Source organism: Ambystoma mexicanum, chromosome 14 (assembly GCF_040938575.1).
Source record: "Ambystoma mexicanum isolate Mex_15411 chromosome 14, UKY_AmexF1_1, whole genome shotgun sequence".
NCBI lineage: Eukaryota > Metazoa > Chordata > Amphibia > Caudata > Ambystomatidae > Ambystoma > Ambystoma mexicanum.
In genome coordinates, this window is record NC_090940.1 from 594,083,900 (window position 1) to 594,101,375 (window position 17,476).

General features: G+C 45.2%; 1 protein-coding gene across 5 annotated transcripts in view; it reads right to left on the reverse strand.

Annotated features, from left to right (window-relative positions):
• Positions 1–17,476, reverse strand: part of KCNK10 (potassium two pore domain channel subfamily K member 10) — a 387,448-nt gene that overhangs the window by 11,096 nt on the left and 358,876 nt on the right. For all 5 annotated transcript variants that reach the window (XM_069637940.1, XM_069637943.1, XM_069637941.1 and 2 more), the window contains one exon: positions 6,782–6,924. In XM_069637940.1, coding sequence (XP_069494041.1) covers positions 6,782–6,924 — 143 coding nt within the window. The remainder of the gene's footprint in view (positions 1–6,781; positions 6,925–17,476) is intronic.

Here is a 17,476-nt window from a genome sequence, read left to right on the forward strand (position 1 = left end):
CATTAAACACGGTGGGCGTGCTCATTTCTTTGAAAACCCGGCAGAAACCGAGCCTCCATTTCCATACCAATTCCAGAGGCGGGATCGAGAGGGCGGTCGGAGCCCCCGCCCACGCAATAACGAGCCTGATATCATGGACATTGACTGATCAATGGGCACGACGTTGTGTTCTCTCCCCTTTTTAAAAAAGTGGATACACACATTTTGTGATCTGGGGCAGGCTACAGTTGGGCAGCCATCTGAAAAGCATTGTTCCCTGCTCACGGTGCACCCAAGGGGATGTCCAGTTTTGTTCTGTGTTTTCATGGACTCCATCTTCGAGTTGGGAGTGATGATGTGGGTGGTGAGAAGGAAGTGTGTCGAGTTTGGGGTTAATGACACAAAGGTAAATCATTGGTCATAGAGGTTCCACAAATGTTGTTTTGATGTTGTTAAGTACTATGTTGAAAACCAGTGCAGACTATTCCTCGATTACACATTACAATTTCATACTTTGTTTCCCCCATACGAATCTGGGCCCTCATCTAATACAAATACAACGCTATAGATAACAAGATATCATTTATGTAATGGAACAACCGTAGTCTCAATCACCCTATCAGATCACGCAAGGTGGTGGTGTACATTAACCATCAGGCCTAAAAAATTGTGATGCTCCAGGAGACGCATACCCAGGCACTGCTAAAATGAAGGGTTTGCTGCCAGCTGGGGTCTTCAACGAGGCTATACTAATTACTCATCGCAATCTAGAGGTGTCATGACACTGGTACACCGCAAAATTCCTTTTCAGGAAACCAAACATTGCGTAGACCCACATGGAGAGTTTGTTATTTTGTGGGGTGAATTAGCTGCCACCGATACAACACTGGTAAATACATATGGCCCAAATTTGGATAACCCGGGGTTCTATGGCCAGGACATGCTATTAGTGGGAGCACGTACATGTATTATTTAGGGAGGCGACTTCAACTCGATCCTGGACTGTGTGCTCGACAGCTCCAGGGCCACCCAGTGAGATTTAACTAATGCAGGCTGCACGGTTTTTCATATTATGCAACAACTTGAATTAGTTGACACATGGAGAGATCGCAACCCTGGTACACGAGAAGTCACTTACTACTTGTCAGTGCATGTTGCACACTCCAGGATTGACTACTGGCTGGTTCCGGCCATGGTAATGGCACAGGTACAGGACTATTTGAAAGAGGGCTCCTGGCTTGGCCCTAATCTACCCAGGCAGTACACAATTATATAAAACACAATGATTAGGGTAACTGCAAAGCACATACCTTCATGGTGATAACCCTACCTGCGAAGAATGACATTAATCTCAAATTACTGACTGGATAAAGAGAAAAAAAGAATTTTGACCACAAGTTTTGACTGGATTGTACTGTTTTGTATTTTTGTACAGAGCTTTGTAAGTAAAGTGTGCCCTGCTGTTTTGTCGATTACCCTGATTTACTGATTTATATTAAAAACTTGTGGTCAAAATAGTTTTTTCTCTTGAACGAGTCGGTAATTTGAGATTGATGTCATTCTCCTGCGAAGGGTTATCACCATGAAGGTATGTGGTTCACAGTCACCCTGATCATTGTGTTTTATATAAAACAGGTACAGGACTGTAAGATTCTCCCTCGAACAATCTCTGACCACTCTCCCATCACACTGACTGTACTTTGGGATGGACCGGCCACTGCCCGTCCCCAAGGGCACATGCCCTCCACATGTCTGTTAGACCCAGTCTTTCTGGAGACGCTGCGTAATGGAGTTGTAGATTTTTTTCATAAGAATGAAGGAGCTGTGCAGTATTACTCCTATGTATGGGAGGCTTTCAAGGTGTGGGTTAGAGGCGAGGGGATCTCTATAACCTCGGGTGCTCGGAAAGAAACTAGACGGGAATTGGGCAGAGTAGAATCAGACCTTGTGAAGCTCGAGAATGAATACGGCAGCACACATGATCGAGCATTGCTACGACCCATCAAAGGTAGCCTGAAAAAGTTCAGGGAATTGGTGGATAGGTTGGTTCCATTGATTTATTATCCCATTCGGGCACAGCGGTACAGGGAGGCAGATAGACCAGGCCGGTTCCTTGCAAACACTGTTAGATCCGAGAGGGGTGTGCTGCATATCACTGGGATACGGGGACCTTCTGGTCTTCTAGTCATTGCCCCTCGGGCAATCAATGGGGAATTCCATCGGTATTATGAATCTCTATATTCAAAGTCAGACAGCTGTTCTAGTGTGGAGCTGGGGAGTTATCTGGACGAGATACCACTCCCGTTGGTGCCACATCAGGTGCAGCTAGCACTGAACCAACCATTGACTCCTAAAGAAAAAACTGATGCAATCATGTCACTTCCATCCGGCAAGGCCCCCGGCCCGACGGCTTAGGTATTGAGTTTTATAAAGAGTTTAGCGACATTCTCGCCCCCAGGTTGCTGCAACTATGGGAGGAATCACTCTAATTCGGTCATCTGCCCCCCTCTCTTTCAGACGCAGTAATTAAGGTGCTACAGAAGCCCAACAGACCAGCCATGGAGATGGCCTCTTATAGGCCCCTAACCCTAATCAATTCAGAGACTGTTGCTAAATTATTGGCCACCCGTCTCCTTCCCTGCATGTCGTATTTGTCCACCCGGACCAATCCAGGCTCATCCCTGGACACTTAACGGCGTTCAATCTGCATAGATTGTTCGGCATCATTTTGCAGATCAACCCGCGAGCACAGGCGGTTACTGCCTCGCCTGATGCCGAGAAGGCTTTCGACTCGGTCTCCTGGCAGTTTCTATCCGCAGTGCTGCAGCGGATGGGATTGGGGGATCTCTTTCTTCAGTTTGTCCGATTGCTGTATGTTTTCCCAGCCACCAGGGTCTGTTCTGGGGGCACAGTTTCTCCTATCTTCTTACTAGGGTGCGGCACAAGACAAGGCTGCCCGCTATCCCCTTTACTTTTCGCACTCAACATTGAGGCCCTGGCATGCATAATGCGACTTAAACACATACACCGTGGCTTGCATATAGCTGGCCCATCACAAATAATTTCTCTTTATGCCAACGACACGTTGCTTTATATATACGGAATCCAGCCCAAAATATAGCTCCATTAGGTAGGTAAGTTTTCTACCCACTCGGGGTATCGTATCAACAAAGATAAATCCGAACTATTGCCGCTGACCGAAACTACTCACGCCCCTGCAGACCTGGTTGGGTTCAGATGGGTCCCGGATATGTTTAAATGTCTGGGCATAGTGGTTTCTCGCCCGCATCGCTCCTTGTTGACTGAAAATCATGAGGCATTCTTACTGACACTGGCGGGCAAGCTGGGTCTTTGGGCTAGACTCCTCATCTCATTATATGGCAGGCTCTCTATACTGAAGATGATCCCGGTCCCTAAACTACTGTACTATTTTGCCCACATCCCTGTCTGGCCGGGTGGCGCGTTCTTCATAAGGTTGCGATCCCTGGTAATTGGCTGTGTGTGGGGTGCTGAAACCCCACGGATGAGGTGGGAGGGATTGACCAGACCGTATGAACAATGTGGGGTGCAAGCCTCTGACTTTTGAAGTATACTATGATGTGTCACAAGCACAATTCACTGGTTACTGGTACCCCCCAGAGGAGAGCCTGATACACACGACCCTGGAGAGGTACAGCGCCTCTCCCACGAGTTTGAGAACTGTTTTTCTCGCTAAGCAACATGTGGATATGTGCACATTTGACCCGGTCCGCACAACTGTGAATGCATGGGCTAGACCGTTTACAAGACTTGGAGTGTCTGCCTCCTACTGCAGAGCGCTTCTACTGTTGAACTTCCCGGGCCTTCCCAGACGTACGACAAGGACATTCAGAAAGCATGGGGCTCCATGGAAACTCTGACTCTACATGACCTTTTCCCAGACGGTTCCTTCGTCACTCATGCAGACTTTCTGAAAAGCTGGGTAACTATCCAATCAAGTCATTGCAGTACTATAGGATGAGAGCAGCGGCCAGGAGGCAATGGCCCTCCTTCCCCGCTCAGTGAGCCCTGTGAATACAAACATTTGGGAACTGTGGTATCCGCCAGGGACCCCAGAGGGCTGGTATCGAGGCTATATAGTGCATGTCAAGGTGCTCAGACACTCACCCAAAGTGCTAAAGGAAAGTGGGAAACAGATTTAAACAGCTCGATTGATGACGGAAGGTGGCTCCGTTGGTGCCGACTTACCAAGGAGATATCCCTGAAAGCCAGGTACAGATTGATACAATTTAAGATACTGAACCGGCTACACTACACTCTGACACAAGTTTCTCAGTTCACATCCACTACTACGGACATGTGCGCCAAGTGTGGCGCTGAAGCGGCTGACTCTATGCCCAATGTACTGGAGCTGCCCACGATTGCTCAGTTCTGGTGATCAGTCGCTAATAGTCTACAAGAGATCACTTGCATTCCCCCCACACGTTAACCCTCCAAATACTTGTTTGGAGACATTGGTAAGGTATATGTTAAGACACGCTGCCTCTTCAACCTGGGATGTGTAATTGCCAAAAAATGTATACTAAACCATTAGAAATCGAAAGTCGCCCCGGACATTAATATATGGCTTAAAGAATGGACTTATGCAAGTGAAAACGAGGAGGGATATGTTTCCCTGGTGGCACCCAGTTGCAGGTCTAAGGACATATGGGAGCCATTCCGGGAATACCTATGGAAGAGGACAGCCCAGTAGATATATCATGAGTTGGTGTTCACAGTAATTTATGTCAGCTTCACAGTGCTTGCTTGTTTGTATATCGCTATGCTCAAATTTGATGGTAACATACTTGTATACACATGTGTACTTGGGGATATATGTCTGTCGCTGCACAAAAGAACGTTTTTTTTTAAACATTGTATTTTATATTTGTATTTGCATGTTATATATTGTAACTTGCATTTTATGCACTGTTATTGTTGTTTTTTACTTGTTTGTGTTTACTAATGTGTTTCACACCCTGTACCCTCCCTTTGCCCTGTGGGCGCTTTGAACCAGTATTTACTTGCTGTATATGCGCCTAACAAGTGAACGATAAACGAAATAAAATAAATAAATGTTTATATTTTTTATTACCTTCTTTCTTTATTTGTATTTATTTTCTTGTTATACAGTTCTTTTAAATGTTTCGAATGGAAATATTTTGTTAAGGTTGCATTTTTTTAACCATAATACAACAAGATAAAAAGAATATAGCTTTTTAATGGGAATCAGTGCTCTCGACTCATGCCAAGCCAATTTTCCATAAAACGATAACATTATCAACACCCCAGACAATGGCCCAGGCTGCTATTAGTGTCAAGTTGTGTGCTGGGGGGCTGATATAGCCAGTAATAACCCTGAGCATTCGCTCGGTCTGGCTGGCCATTTACGGCCATATCCGCCCCCGGATATGGGGCAGAATGCAATATTAGCTCCCCGCTTGAGATGAACAGCCAATCATATCCCTTGTTCCGCAGGCTGGTTATTTGATCATCGCCTGCATTCCGAAGGAACTGATGGCTTCTCCATTCCTGGGTTTCAATCCCCTGCAATGAACGGTGCGACACTCCAGTGCCGCGCAAGCATTCATCCTTACCTGAAAGCAAGCCGCCATCTCAAGCCATAACTCCCAATTCATTAGCTCGGCCCCTATTCATCACACTGACCCCACCAGTGGTCCACAGCTCTCAGTGCAGCTCGCGCGCCACAACGCGGCACCATACAGTATCTCGCAATAACTGCGACGCAGTGATCTGTGTTGCTTGCTATTCTTCTGGTCACTTGTCGGATGTCACTTTTATCAATTAACTACTCTGCCTAGGATTCATGGGTGTTGTAGTCCAAAACATCTGGAGACACAGCGGTTGCACTGGTGCAAAAGATCCTACCCTGGCACATAGGCACATGCATAGGATTGTTCCATGAGGCTCTTTTCAGAACATCCGCTAAAAACTCTAGACTTGATTTGCAAAGATATGCACGGGAACAAATCGGGAGTTCTCAGATGTGCTCCCGCGATCTCACACTGGATTCACAGAGCCTGAAACTAGAGCCCCTCAGCAAATGCCTCGAGCATCCTTTGAGTTGCTCACTTGCCAATGTGACAGATAACGATTTGCTCCATGGCATCTTCTAGATGCTCCAGCCATCTTCAGGTTGGCCAGAGGGATGCTATGCAATGCTTTACTGTCCATTGTGCTTTGCTATGCAATGGAATTGAACATAGAATGTGGAACATGCTATTGCAACATCGATTTGAATCTGGTGTGCGGTTTGCCAGGAAGGTGCTGGCTGGTCAATGACCGAGCATAATGGGGGATGGGTGTAGAGCAGCAGGAAAGGAGGGTACTGCTCTACTTTGGTTTGAGGAGATTGGATGAGGAATTTGCATTCCTGGAGGGTTGGATGGCCGGACCCCTCAGGGTTGTTTGCGTTGTGAAGTCCTCCCTCAAACCATGTTTATTCTGTTAACGTCCTTATAGAATGGGGTAAGCAGCTTGAGGCTCTCCAGGTGTTTCGCCTACGACTCCCATCATCTCTTATGATTGACTATACTGCATAGGGCTGATGGGAGTTGTAGGTCCAAACAACCAGAGAGCTGCAAGTTTCCTATCCATTTTCTGGGAATAAGATCTGTAGATATAAACAAGATAGCCAGTCCAAGGTCTTCCTTGCATTGCCTTCCAGCAGGGTAAACAACAACATAAGCCCATTTTGTTTCCAAGGAAAATAACACTTTCATTGCATTTGGAAAAGACAGATAAGTCATCATCTATACACTACCTCTTCTTTTGTTTTTTTGGATATCACTCGAAGCCAGTCTCCGATCATACTGAGGACAGCGGCAAAGTAGGCAAGGCCGACGAGGATCCAAAACCACACCAAGGGCTTGTACCACTCCCGATAATTGATGTTGGAATTCCCTCCTGAAATATACAAAAGCAGAGCTGTAAGGGGTAGTATTGCATCCAGGTTCCAGAGGACAGCGCCAGCGACGGGAGAGGATTACATGAGGAGTCAACTGATTTCAGGGACATTTATCCAATTTTCCCACGCAGCTCCCCAGATGTTTCAGACTATGACTTCTGTGATCCCTCACCATTTACTGTGCTGGCTAGGGCTGATGGGAGTTGTAGTCCAAAACGCCTGCACAGCCAAAGGTTGCAGACATGTGTTCTAATGCTTTGACCCACAGCCAATGATTGACAACGGTCACTGGAAATATCCTGTTTTGCTTCAATTGCTTCACACATACTCCTAGTGAGTTCCCCGACTCCTTTCCTAGGTAGTAGTGTAATGTCATGTCATTAAATGCAACATTTAAGTGGTAGGATGCAGGTATGAGTAGGGGAGGAGCCACTGGCATGGGGGTGATTAAGTGCCATCGTCAGCGCACCATAGAAGTAACACAGTTTGCAAATGGCAGCAGAGCACGGTGTAAATGCCAGTGACGATGTATGGAATGCGTATGCGAACCTAGCTGGGAAGCAACGGTTACATAACATAAAACTCTCCTTGCGTCTCCACCTGCCAGCCAATCAAAGACGGTAGGCTAAGTCTACCCCTCCATGGACCACAACACCCACCAATACTGTCTGGTTTAGGGCTTCAAGAACAGGCGAATACACACTAACGCCACCTTGTGCATCATATACAACAGGGGTCTGCAGCCTTTGGCTCGCCGGATGTTTTGGACTACAACCCAGACGAGGTCCTAGCCAGTATTGGGTAATAGTGAGGCTTATGGGAGTCGTAGTGCAAAACCAGCACAGGAAACGGGCCGGAACAAATCAAAGCGGCACTCAGGCAAGACAAACCTTTTAAGAGTGCTGCCCTGCAGACGCGCATGCGCACTGCAGAGTGCTTGTGTGTGTGATAATTTCAAAACAGGATCCTCCCTGCGCGCTGTTACAGGAATTGTTTATTTATTTATAGTTGTTTTTGTCTTAGTTGCTTATTTATAACGCGCTTAAACACCCAGAGGTTTCTAAGCGCGGACCTGGTGATCGAACCTCTGTTGCTTTGTGTCATGTTGCTTCCAAGGTGCGCATGTTGCCGCTGAGCTATCCTCCCAGGACAATAACAAGCAACCCACGTTTCAACAAGCAGACACTTTCAGTAGACTCGCCACAGGAAACTGAATACTGAAACAGCCAAAGCCTCACATACTTATTGCAGTTGTCCAAACTGGTATATATGCCCTGCAATGTACAGAAATGTTTTTCTTAGGGTGAGTGTTACGACCAATCATAACTGCAGATCCCAACTTTCGTTATTCGCTCAAAAGGGTTTCTTACTTAATCACTACAAGATATGTTTCATATTTTTGATATATGATTTGACATGATATGATATGGCATTTATAACGCACCTATACACAAGTGTTTCAAGGCGCGACGAGGTAAGGGAGGGGGGAACAGAGGGTAGACAAAGACAACAATCTTACTAGGCCAGGCAACATTGAGATCGCGCAAGTGCAGGGGAGGGGGGAAAGGGAAAAGTAGGGGGCAAGGGCAATACATAGGATCAACAGTAAAATCAATAAGACTAATTGGTAAAAGGTGCAGCCAGCTTGTGGCAAGTGCAGGGGTAACTGCAGACATCAAATTCAGATTAAAATTGTGGACATTCTTATGTTCCCATAATGCTCTTTGCTTTTATGAAAATCGCCAGGATTGGGTTCTTTGAAGATACACTATTGCGTGACCTGGTCTGGGGCCACGCCCCTAGACCCCACCCCCTCCTGTCCACCAATGAGCCAAACTGAAAAAGGTATTGTTATATTCTGATGTGTGCAGGGGAGATGGTTGCATAGAATATGCGGATCAGTGTTCTCCTCTAGAGAGGGGTGTAGAACTGAGGGAGACTGTGGAAAGGGAGGCAACTAGTGGTGTGGCGTGCAATAGGCTTAAATGGGGTTATAATGAATTTATTTTATTTAAGCAATAATAGCGGTGTCGAGAGGCAGATGAATGCGTCACATATGGCGTCTGCCCCTCCTTCTATATCGTAGAAATGAGAGGAGCGTATCAGTCTTGACAACTGCCCCCCCCCTACCGCCATACTGCAGACACAAAAGCCGTTATTCACTAAGACCACCTTATCGGCCGTATCCCAGAACGATCGAAGCAGAGATGAACCTACCAGATCCGACCTACCTGAACATGCTGTAGCTAAAGAATAACAAAAGCAAGTGACGGCATGCCACTTCTAACACGTAGATGCACGAGACACAAAGCAGAAATAAATTAATCACAAAGTTACGTGGACATTAGGTCAACCTACATTTATACATGAAAAATATACATTGCACTCAATAGACTCTAGAAAACATGTACTCAGATATTTCCACTGTAATGCAAGATGCACAAGGACACACATAACGCTTGCTTAATACAGAAACGCAACAGTGAAAAGCAGACATTTTGGGAAAAAATGAACGGCGCTGGTATTGCTCAAATGAATGGGAGAGCTTGAAGGAGCATCGAAGCTGCAGGAAAACCAAACTCACTGAATTAGCTAAAAGGCACAGAGGTGAGCAAACTGCACAGTCGCTGCACCGCTCGCCAAGGTTATTATATAAAAGGGAGGTTTGGTCTGGTGCCAATGAGTGCGTAAAACGAACGGTTCCCAAGCGCAAGACATATTTCTCTTAGATTAAATAAAGAAACAGACAGCTTCAAAGGACCAGGAGAGATAAAACTCAAACAAGTCTCCAATGGACAGAGAGGGCAACATCACCCAGAGTAAAATAGGTTAACGTACTAGTAAAAGACGAGTATAATAATTCAAAACGTAGTCTCCTCACACACGACTCAGAGTTGGAGAACAAGGGCTATTCATTGGCTCTGGATATGGAGAAACCAAGACCTTCCCTCCCTCCAAATTCTCAGAATAAAAGACACAAGATGGCCTGGCTCGTGGCCTAGGAAATCGTGATGGTGGGTAATAATTGGGAAAGGCGGCACATGGATGTCATAAAATGTTGCTCAGATGCTGATGACCTGCCAAGGAATCAAGGCTGGCGAAGCCAATGCCAACCAAACATTGCTCTCAAATGATTTTGTTTTGCAACAGTTGCATTAACCAATCAAGCAGTATAGAGATGCCATGTATTCACCATTATCAATTTGGAGGTGGTCCCTGGTGGCGCCATTGGAGTAAAACCAATCAGAATGTCAACTCCTAAAGATTATATACTTATGTACCACAAACCCAATCCCACCTTCCCGTAGGTTTTACTAACCCAGATAACGTTTTTGCATCAGAATGACGTAGTTTACCTTTTAAATCATTGTTTTGCATTATGAAATAAGAAAGCTTTGAGACTTGTGCGCTTAACTACTTCCCCAGTTTTACAATTGTTTAATAAAACAGGCCTTTGTCATTTACTCTGAGCCTGGGATTTCCTGGCCTACCTGTCTGCGCAGGTCTGGGATTTTAGGCCCCTCCTTTACAGCGGCAGACTGGATCAGGCAGTAACGCACCAGGGACCCGGTGTTTTCAGGCCTTAACACTTGGCCCTAAGTGCCACTACCGGCCGATCCTTCCCACCACCACAAGTATTGTGGCTGTTTCCACCATCCTGGGGTTAAGTCCTGAGGTGCTAATAGTAATTTTATTTTATTTTTTAAGCGAGAGATCCTGGAGAAAATGTATGTATCACAGAGTTGAAGGATATCATAGCAAAGGAAGATGGACTCCTACGAGCCTGTCATCCAAAATTATGATGCGTGAGGTGGGCCCGGTGAAGATACAGGAGAGGAGGCTGGCGGAGCAGGTAAAAATAAAGTTGGGGACTCCGGTGAAGTGGGTGGGATATGGTTGAATCAGGCGAGATAGCGATAAAGACGGGGTACGCTAATTCCAGCAGACTCGGGAAGAAAGTTGCTGGCGTAAGGGTGGAATGCGGGTTTACGCAATGAGATACAGGTTACCTAACTTAGCACCTGATTAGCCCGCATCTTCTCCCCACGTGCTAATATTGGTGATGGATGATTGATAAGTTATTATTCACAAAAGATAAAGGGGAGACTTCAGCAGGAAAGTGCACAATTGTAAACTTAGTGAACCCCGGTGAACAGCGAGGTGACACGCTGCATGGCCTACTTCATTTTGTTAATTTTTTTTGTTCATTTGGAATCTGAATTAGCCTTATTCGAAATTCGGGATTGTTGATACTAGCAACCAAAAAGCAGAAATGTAAGTGATTTGTGTAACAGTGGAGGCCAGTGGAAATGTGAGGGTCTATATGTGAGATCAGGGGTTATTAAAGGAATGATTGCATTACCTAATTGTCTGACAATTCAATATCAGTCCATCCATCTGTGTGAATAATATCAGCTTTTTACATAGCGCTTAATGTTGGATTCCTCATGCTTCTAAGCGCTGGAACAATAGCTGTTATCATCATCCTATGTAACGGCACTCACTTTGAAGGGCTGAGTCAGTCCTTTGTGGATCTTGCTAACACATGAATGTCCTATTCCAATGCAAACCTCCTGGCTCCCGGGTCGGAGCAGAGAGGTCATCATCATGTGAATAGGGTGCTATTAGCACCCTATTGTTATTAAATGCACCCCACCATTGTGGGCGCATTTAATAACATAAGAGCGCCTGCCGCAGCTTCTCCCACTACGCCAGCCAAGCTGGCATGGCGGGGGCTAATGGCACCCTGGAGGGGCATGGCACCCCGGGCAGTCGCCCGGCCCGCCCTGCCCTAGGGACGGCTCTGGTATGCGCACAAATATATAAACGTCATACATTTGTGTGCATACCGTAATATGGTTTGTGTACTTTTCAAGCCATCTTTTATAAACATAGACATATTTCTTGCCTAGCACACAAACCATAGTGAGGTACGTAACGCATTTATATATAAAAATGCTAAGCATTCGTTTATATATATAAATGCTTACATGCGTTTATATATATATTACATTTGTTTATATATATAAATGCTTACATTCATTTGCATACCTTACTGTGGTTTGTGTACTTTTTTAGGCCCCGTCAATTCAGCAAGCCACACGGCCAAATGAATACCCCCCTCCCACCCTCCCTCGATGTCCTACCCACTTAAAGCCCTGCCTAGTATCATTGTATTAGGGGCGTCGGTCAAAATGAGCCCCCCTCGATTTCTTACCCACTTAAAGCCCTGCCTAGTATCATTGTATTAGAGGCATTGGTAAAATGATTAGGATGGTCATCACAGCCCTCGCCATCAATCCTTTGAAGTGGGGTTAATCGCCCTAATAAAAGGTCAAGGGTATTTGCAGCATGGCTTGTGAACCTCGGTCGCTTTACATTCCTGCGCGAGCTCCGCGCTGGGTCGCCCACCCTGCAGAGGCGGAAGTGAGTGCTGAGGGGGAGGGGAGGGCGTGCCCACGTGCTCCCGGTTGTTATCATGCGGGCCAAGTAGGCTTAGATCATCGTCTGCTGGCACTGCAATGCAGCACAAGGGAGGCGCTGCTGCACTGTTGCCATGCAGGGCGCGGCGGGCTGTGCCGCGCGAGACAGAGGACGTGTGATCAGGGGATCCGCGTGTGCTAGACGGGGTCTCCCACTTAACGCACGACCTGTGTACCTCGCGGTCCATGCACTAGTCGGGAAAACATGCGCCTCACCGGTCTGTCATAGTAGTTCCCACTATACGTATGTTTGATTTAAATACCTGCTAAAAAAAAAAGCATTTGTGTAAGAATTACACGCTGTCCTATTAAGTCATTTATGAAATCTGTGCTTTGTTCCGTGGGTTGTGGAGCATGTAATGGATTTGGAGTGGTCAGATTTCCCCCTGGCCACGAGTAGAAACCCAGACATGCCTTTCCCTTTGAATTCTGGGACTTGTAGTTTATTATTGGTATGTTCTTGGAAAACTACAATTCCCAGAACCCCGCTAAAAACAGGACTGGGTGGCTTTCTCACCAATGCACTGGGGCAAGTACTGTAGCTTTAGGTAGTAGTTGTGGTAGCAGTCCAAATGTTTTTTTCTTAAGCACACACTTTTACCAGTAAACGAACCAGTTTCAAGGCGCTAGACAAGCGATAAAGACAGAACAAATAATAAATAAAGATAGAAGGAATAACATAAAATGTTTTGCCCGATAAAATCATGTGAGCAAATGTTGGGGTGGCTGTATGTGTAAAATTGTTACGTGTCATTATATTTAGTGATTTTGCTTTGATGTATTTATTAAGCACATTGTAACCATAACGCAGCTTCAAGGCACCTCACATGACACATGTAAACACACGTCTTCAAAATGAATGCCGAAAGCTTCAGCAGGAAGGCAAAAAAGTTTCACACTTGGAAATGGGGAATTTTCTATTTTAACAAGTAAATAAATGTGTCTCTCGGGGCGGGGTCAGGGGAGGCAACACGCAAGAAGGCTTTCTGGGAAAATAATACCTTTTTAATAAATGTGTTAATAGTCCATCACCATTTCCGTTTTACTATGTATGTTAATTTCCTGCATTGCAGTGCTCGGTTTATCATGCAAAGTGCAGACTACGTGGGTCTACCAAGTCCCAATCAACCCGCAGTGCTTCAAGGCCATAACAATAGAGGTTAGGCGCTTTACAAATGTCAGATAACATATATCACAATGCATTGTATTTTTTTTAAAATGTTGTTTTCTCTCGCCTAATTTGTTTGTTAAAGACCCCTGGGACAGACAGAGGGGAGCAATCGAAATATGAGGGCAAACAATGAGCAGGAAACAAATACGTGGATTTTCAGCTGCTGGAAGGGAAATGGGTGCAGTGGGCCTTATCTGCTATTAATGCCTTTGTGCAATGCATCTTCCTTCCTCAGTGCTTAGACAACTCACTTTTTATTTATTCATGTATGTATTAGTTTAATTCCTGAAACATTATATATATATTGGCATAAAGTCACGGCAAAGCCGTGTAATTATTAGCACGCCAAATTCCAGCAAAGTAACGGAGTAGGAGCAAAACAACTCCTTTATTTTAGAAAAATGCACATTCAAAGAAGGACGCCATGTGTTTCACACCGAACCTGGTGATTGTTCACATATAAAAGAATAGTACATTTTTCACGCATTTAAAAGCGTTCAGTTAAGATCTAAATAAAGTGCAGTCCCTTTTCCATTTTTGGCATAGCACTCTGGTCATTGTTTGTTTTCTTTCATGATGTTCATTGGCAGCCATCTTTAAACAGTACTAAGTGAATCCAACAATTTCGAATAATCGTTTTATTAAATGACCAATTTAGATAGAACGCTGCGAAACAGCACTTTGACCCTCTTCCAGAGATTGTTTCCTTTTCATCCATCTATAAAAACCTTGTTACCAAAGTATCTTTGAGGGAGGATGATTTCTGATAAGTAATACTAGTGGCCGCACTTTTACCTATTGTTTTAATTTATTCTTCACTGTTGATCCTATGTATTGCACTATACCCCCAGCACTTTCCCTTTCCCCCTCCTCTGCACTTACGCAATCTCAATGTCACCTGGCCTAGTAAAATCGTTGTCTTTGTCTTCCCTCTTTTCCCCCCTCCCTTGCCTCGTCACGCCTTGCAATGCCGCTGGGCTCCTTGCGCGCTATATAAATATAAATAAATAAATACATTGATAATGTGTCTTATTCTCGAAGATTTAGAATTAAAAGTGAGGATTAAACGGGTCTCTTCAGATTTTTCCTTCATTAGCGATGTACTGGTAGTAGATGTTAATAATTGTGCGCGATTAGCAGAGCGTTGCTGCTGCTCGGCACGCTTTTATCACAGTAGTGGGATATCCTCTACTTCTGAAACCTCTAGCTCAGGGGTCTGCAACCTGTGGCTCTTCAGATGTTTTGAACTACAAATCCCATCAGCCCCAGCATAGTGAATTGGGAGGAATCATGGGAGTTGCAGTCCACAATATCTCGAGAGACAAAGGTTGCAGACCCCTGCTCTAGCTGCTGCTATCTTACTGGCTTTGTCATCTGCCTTCATTTCTGAACAATCCCTAAGCAAGCAAAAAAATTTGCCATATGGGATACTACTTTTAAGGTTAGTGGGATGACTACTTGATGCATGTAAAGGGGAATTTGAACTTTCAAGTTTTCTATACAGTTCTGTATGTGATGTCTGCATGCTTTGGTTTTATCTGTACATCCAGAAACAGTATGGCTTTTGTAAGGATGCAGAAGGAGGAAACTGGCACACAGGTGGCACACTTCTTGGCATAGACTTTCATTTAGTAGAGGTAAAGAGGAAACATATCCTTCCCTACCTCAAGAGGGGTTTCCCTGCCTCAACTAAGGAACTAAGGATTCTGTCAGAATGTCCAAGTAAATCAAAAGAGTCCATTGACATGTGTCAAAATGCCTACTTCTCTCTCTCACACTTGTAAGTAAGAACATACGTCTCAACTCACACACTTTTGGCGGGTGTCACCCGCCACTTAGGCAGCTCTTTCACCCGCCAAGCTCCCTACATGCCCATAGAAATCAATGGACTTTCACTCGCCAAATACAAAATTGGGTGTTTTCACCCACCCAATAGCCATGAAAGGTTGAGAGTTATGGTAAGAATAAAGAGGGAAAAGGGTGTTCTTGGGCCAAAGGAAGGACTCCCTTTCTCTGGACAATGTTGGGGATCGACTCTCTTCCCGGGGCCCTTCTCCAGTTCTTTACTGCAGTTCGTAACGCCAGAGGAAATGACTCCTTTTCCCAGGCCTTTCTCATATATTTGCACAGTTCACCAATACCAGTGGGAATGCCTCCCCACCCCTGGCTTCTCTCTGTGGTCAAAGTGGAAAAACAAACAAAATCTAAACAATTGGTCCTACACAAACGCAAAAACTGTACCTTTCCTTGCTTCATTGTAATAGGTGTAACATAATGAAGGGAACATATGTAAGACCACCATGCTCAGGTAACAAAATTAAATTTAGGGACTTTGTAAACAATGAGACTAGCTGCGTGATTTATGGATTAAATCCATAAATCTGCGCTAATTGGTTACCTGACCACCCACTGAACCCCACCGGCACCAGGCTCCTGCATGACCAGTAGCCCCTTGCACTGCCTCTGGTCTCCCACCCACTTAGGGACTCTTTTTGCAACCCTACAGTCCCCTGTCGCTCTGCACTTACTTGAAGCACCACCGTGGCGGCACTTACCGCGCCTTGCGACTGCAACCTCCCATCCCGCTTGGCACTTGTCCTCTTGCATCCCCCTCACACTTGCACGTTCTGAATGACACAAGACCTAGTAAGATCGTTTGTTTTGTTCTCCATCTGTCTACCCTTCCTTGTCTTGTTGAGCCTAGAAACACTTGTGTACATGCATGTTATAAACAAGAACAGACCATCAGACGTGCGAAAGAAAGGTGGAACGAACACAAAAGTAATATCCGCACACACAACAAATCATCAGTTGTCAGACATTTCACTGACCAAAGACACACAATAGCTCAATTACGATGTGTAATACTTGAACTGGTGGTCTCAACAAGAAGCTAGCACAAAGTAAACTGATATATATAAACAAGTTGGATTCCCTACATCCCAACGGGATGAATGAAGAATTCTACTTGGGAGCTTTCCTATGAGACATCTGAAGCGGTTTATAGTGAAAAGACCGGAAAAAAAAAATCGAAAAAAAAGGTCGAAAAAAAAAAATCTAATTTTTTTTCAATGCGTTTTTTTTTCGAAATGGGCGAGTTCCCCCCCAACCCCCCTTTTTTCATTTTTTTTATTTTACTCCTTTTTTTTACTTACCTGACCCCAAAAATACATATAAATAAATAAATTTTACCATATGTATGGGGATAATATTACCAGATACCTTTAACACATGCTACAGAACCTGTTTATGATGAAAGCTAGGTATTCACGTTGCATGGCCTATCTTTATGTCCAAGCGCCACTGACCTCTCACTTTCGGCTCCACTGAGCTCTCACTCTCCTCCCCACTGATCACCCAACTCTCCTGGTCAGACCACTCTCTCCTCTCCTCTCACCTGGGTCTTCTCGGCCCTCTGACCTCACATCCCACAGCCCTGCCAACTTCATTAACGAACATCCGTCCGATGAAACGAGTGTCAGCTGCTGCCTTTGCATCTACCTTCATCCCCCCCCTCTGTCCCCACTACAGACTACTACTGACTCTGCTCTCAGCAACCTCCATCTTGCCATTGCTAACACCCTTGATATTCTTGCCCCAGTCATGAGGATCCGCCTGAAACATACCTCCAAGCATAACAGTTGGTACAACTCTGTACTTTCAGCCCTGAAACACAAGTGCAGAGCCACAGAACTGAAGTGGCAGAACTCAGGCTCACCCTCTGACAAACTGGCCTGCCGAATGCGCCAAAGGCAATACAGACTCTCTATCTGTGCCAAGAAAAGGGCCACATCCAGGCTTGCGTCTCTGGTGCATCCAACAACACAGCTGACTCTTTAAAATCTGCAGGGAACTAGACAACCCTTCCGCAAGCTCCTCCCCACCTCTTCGCTCCTA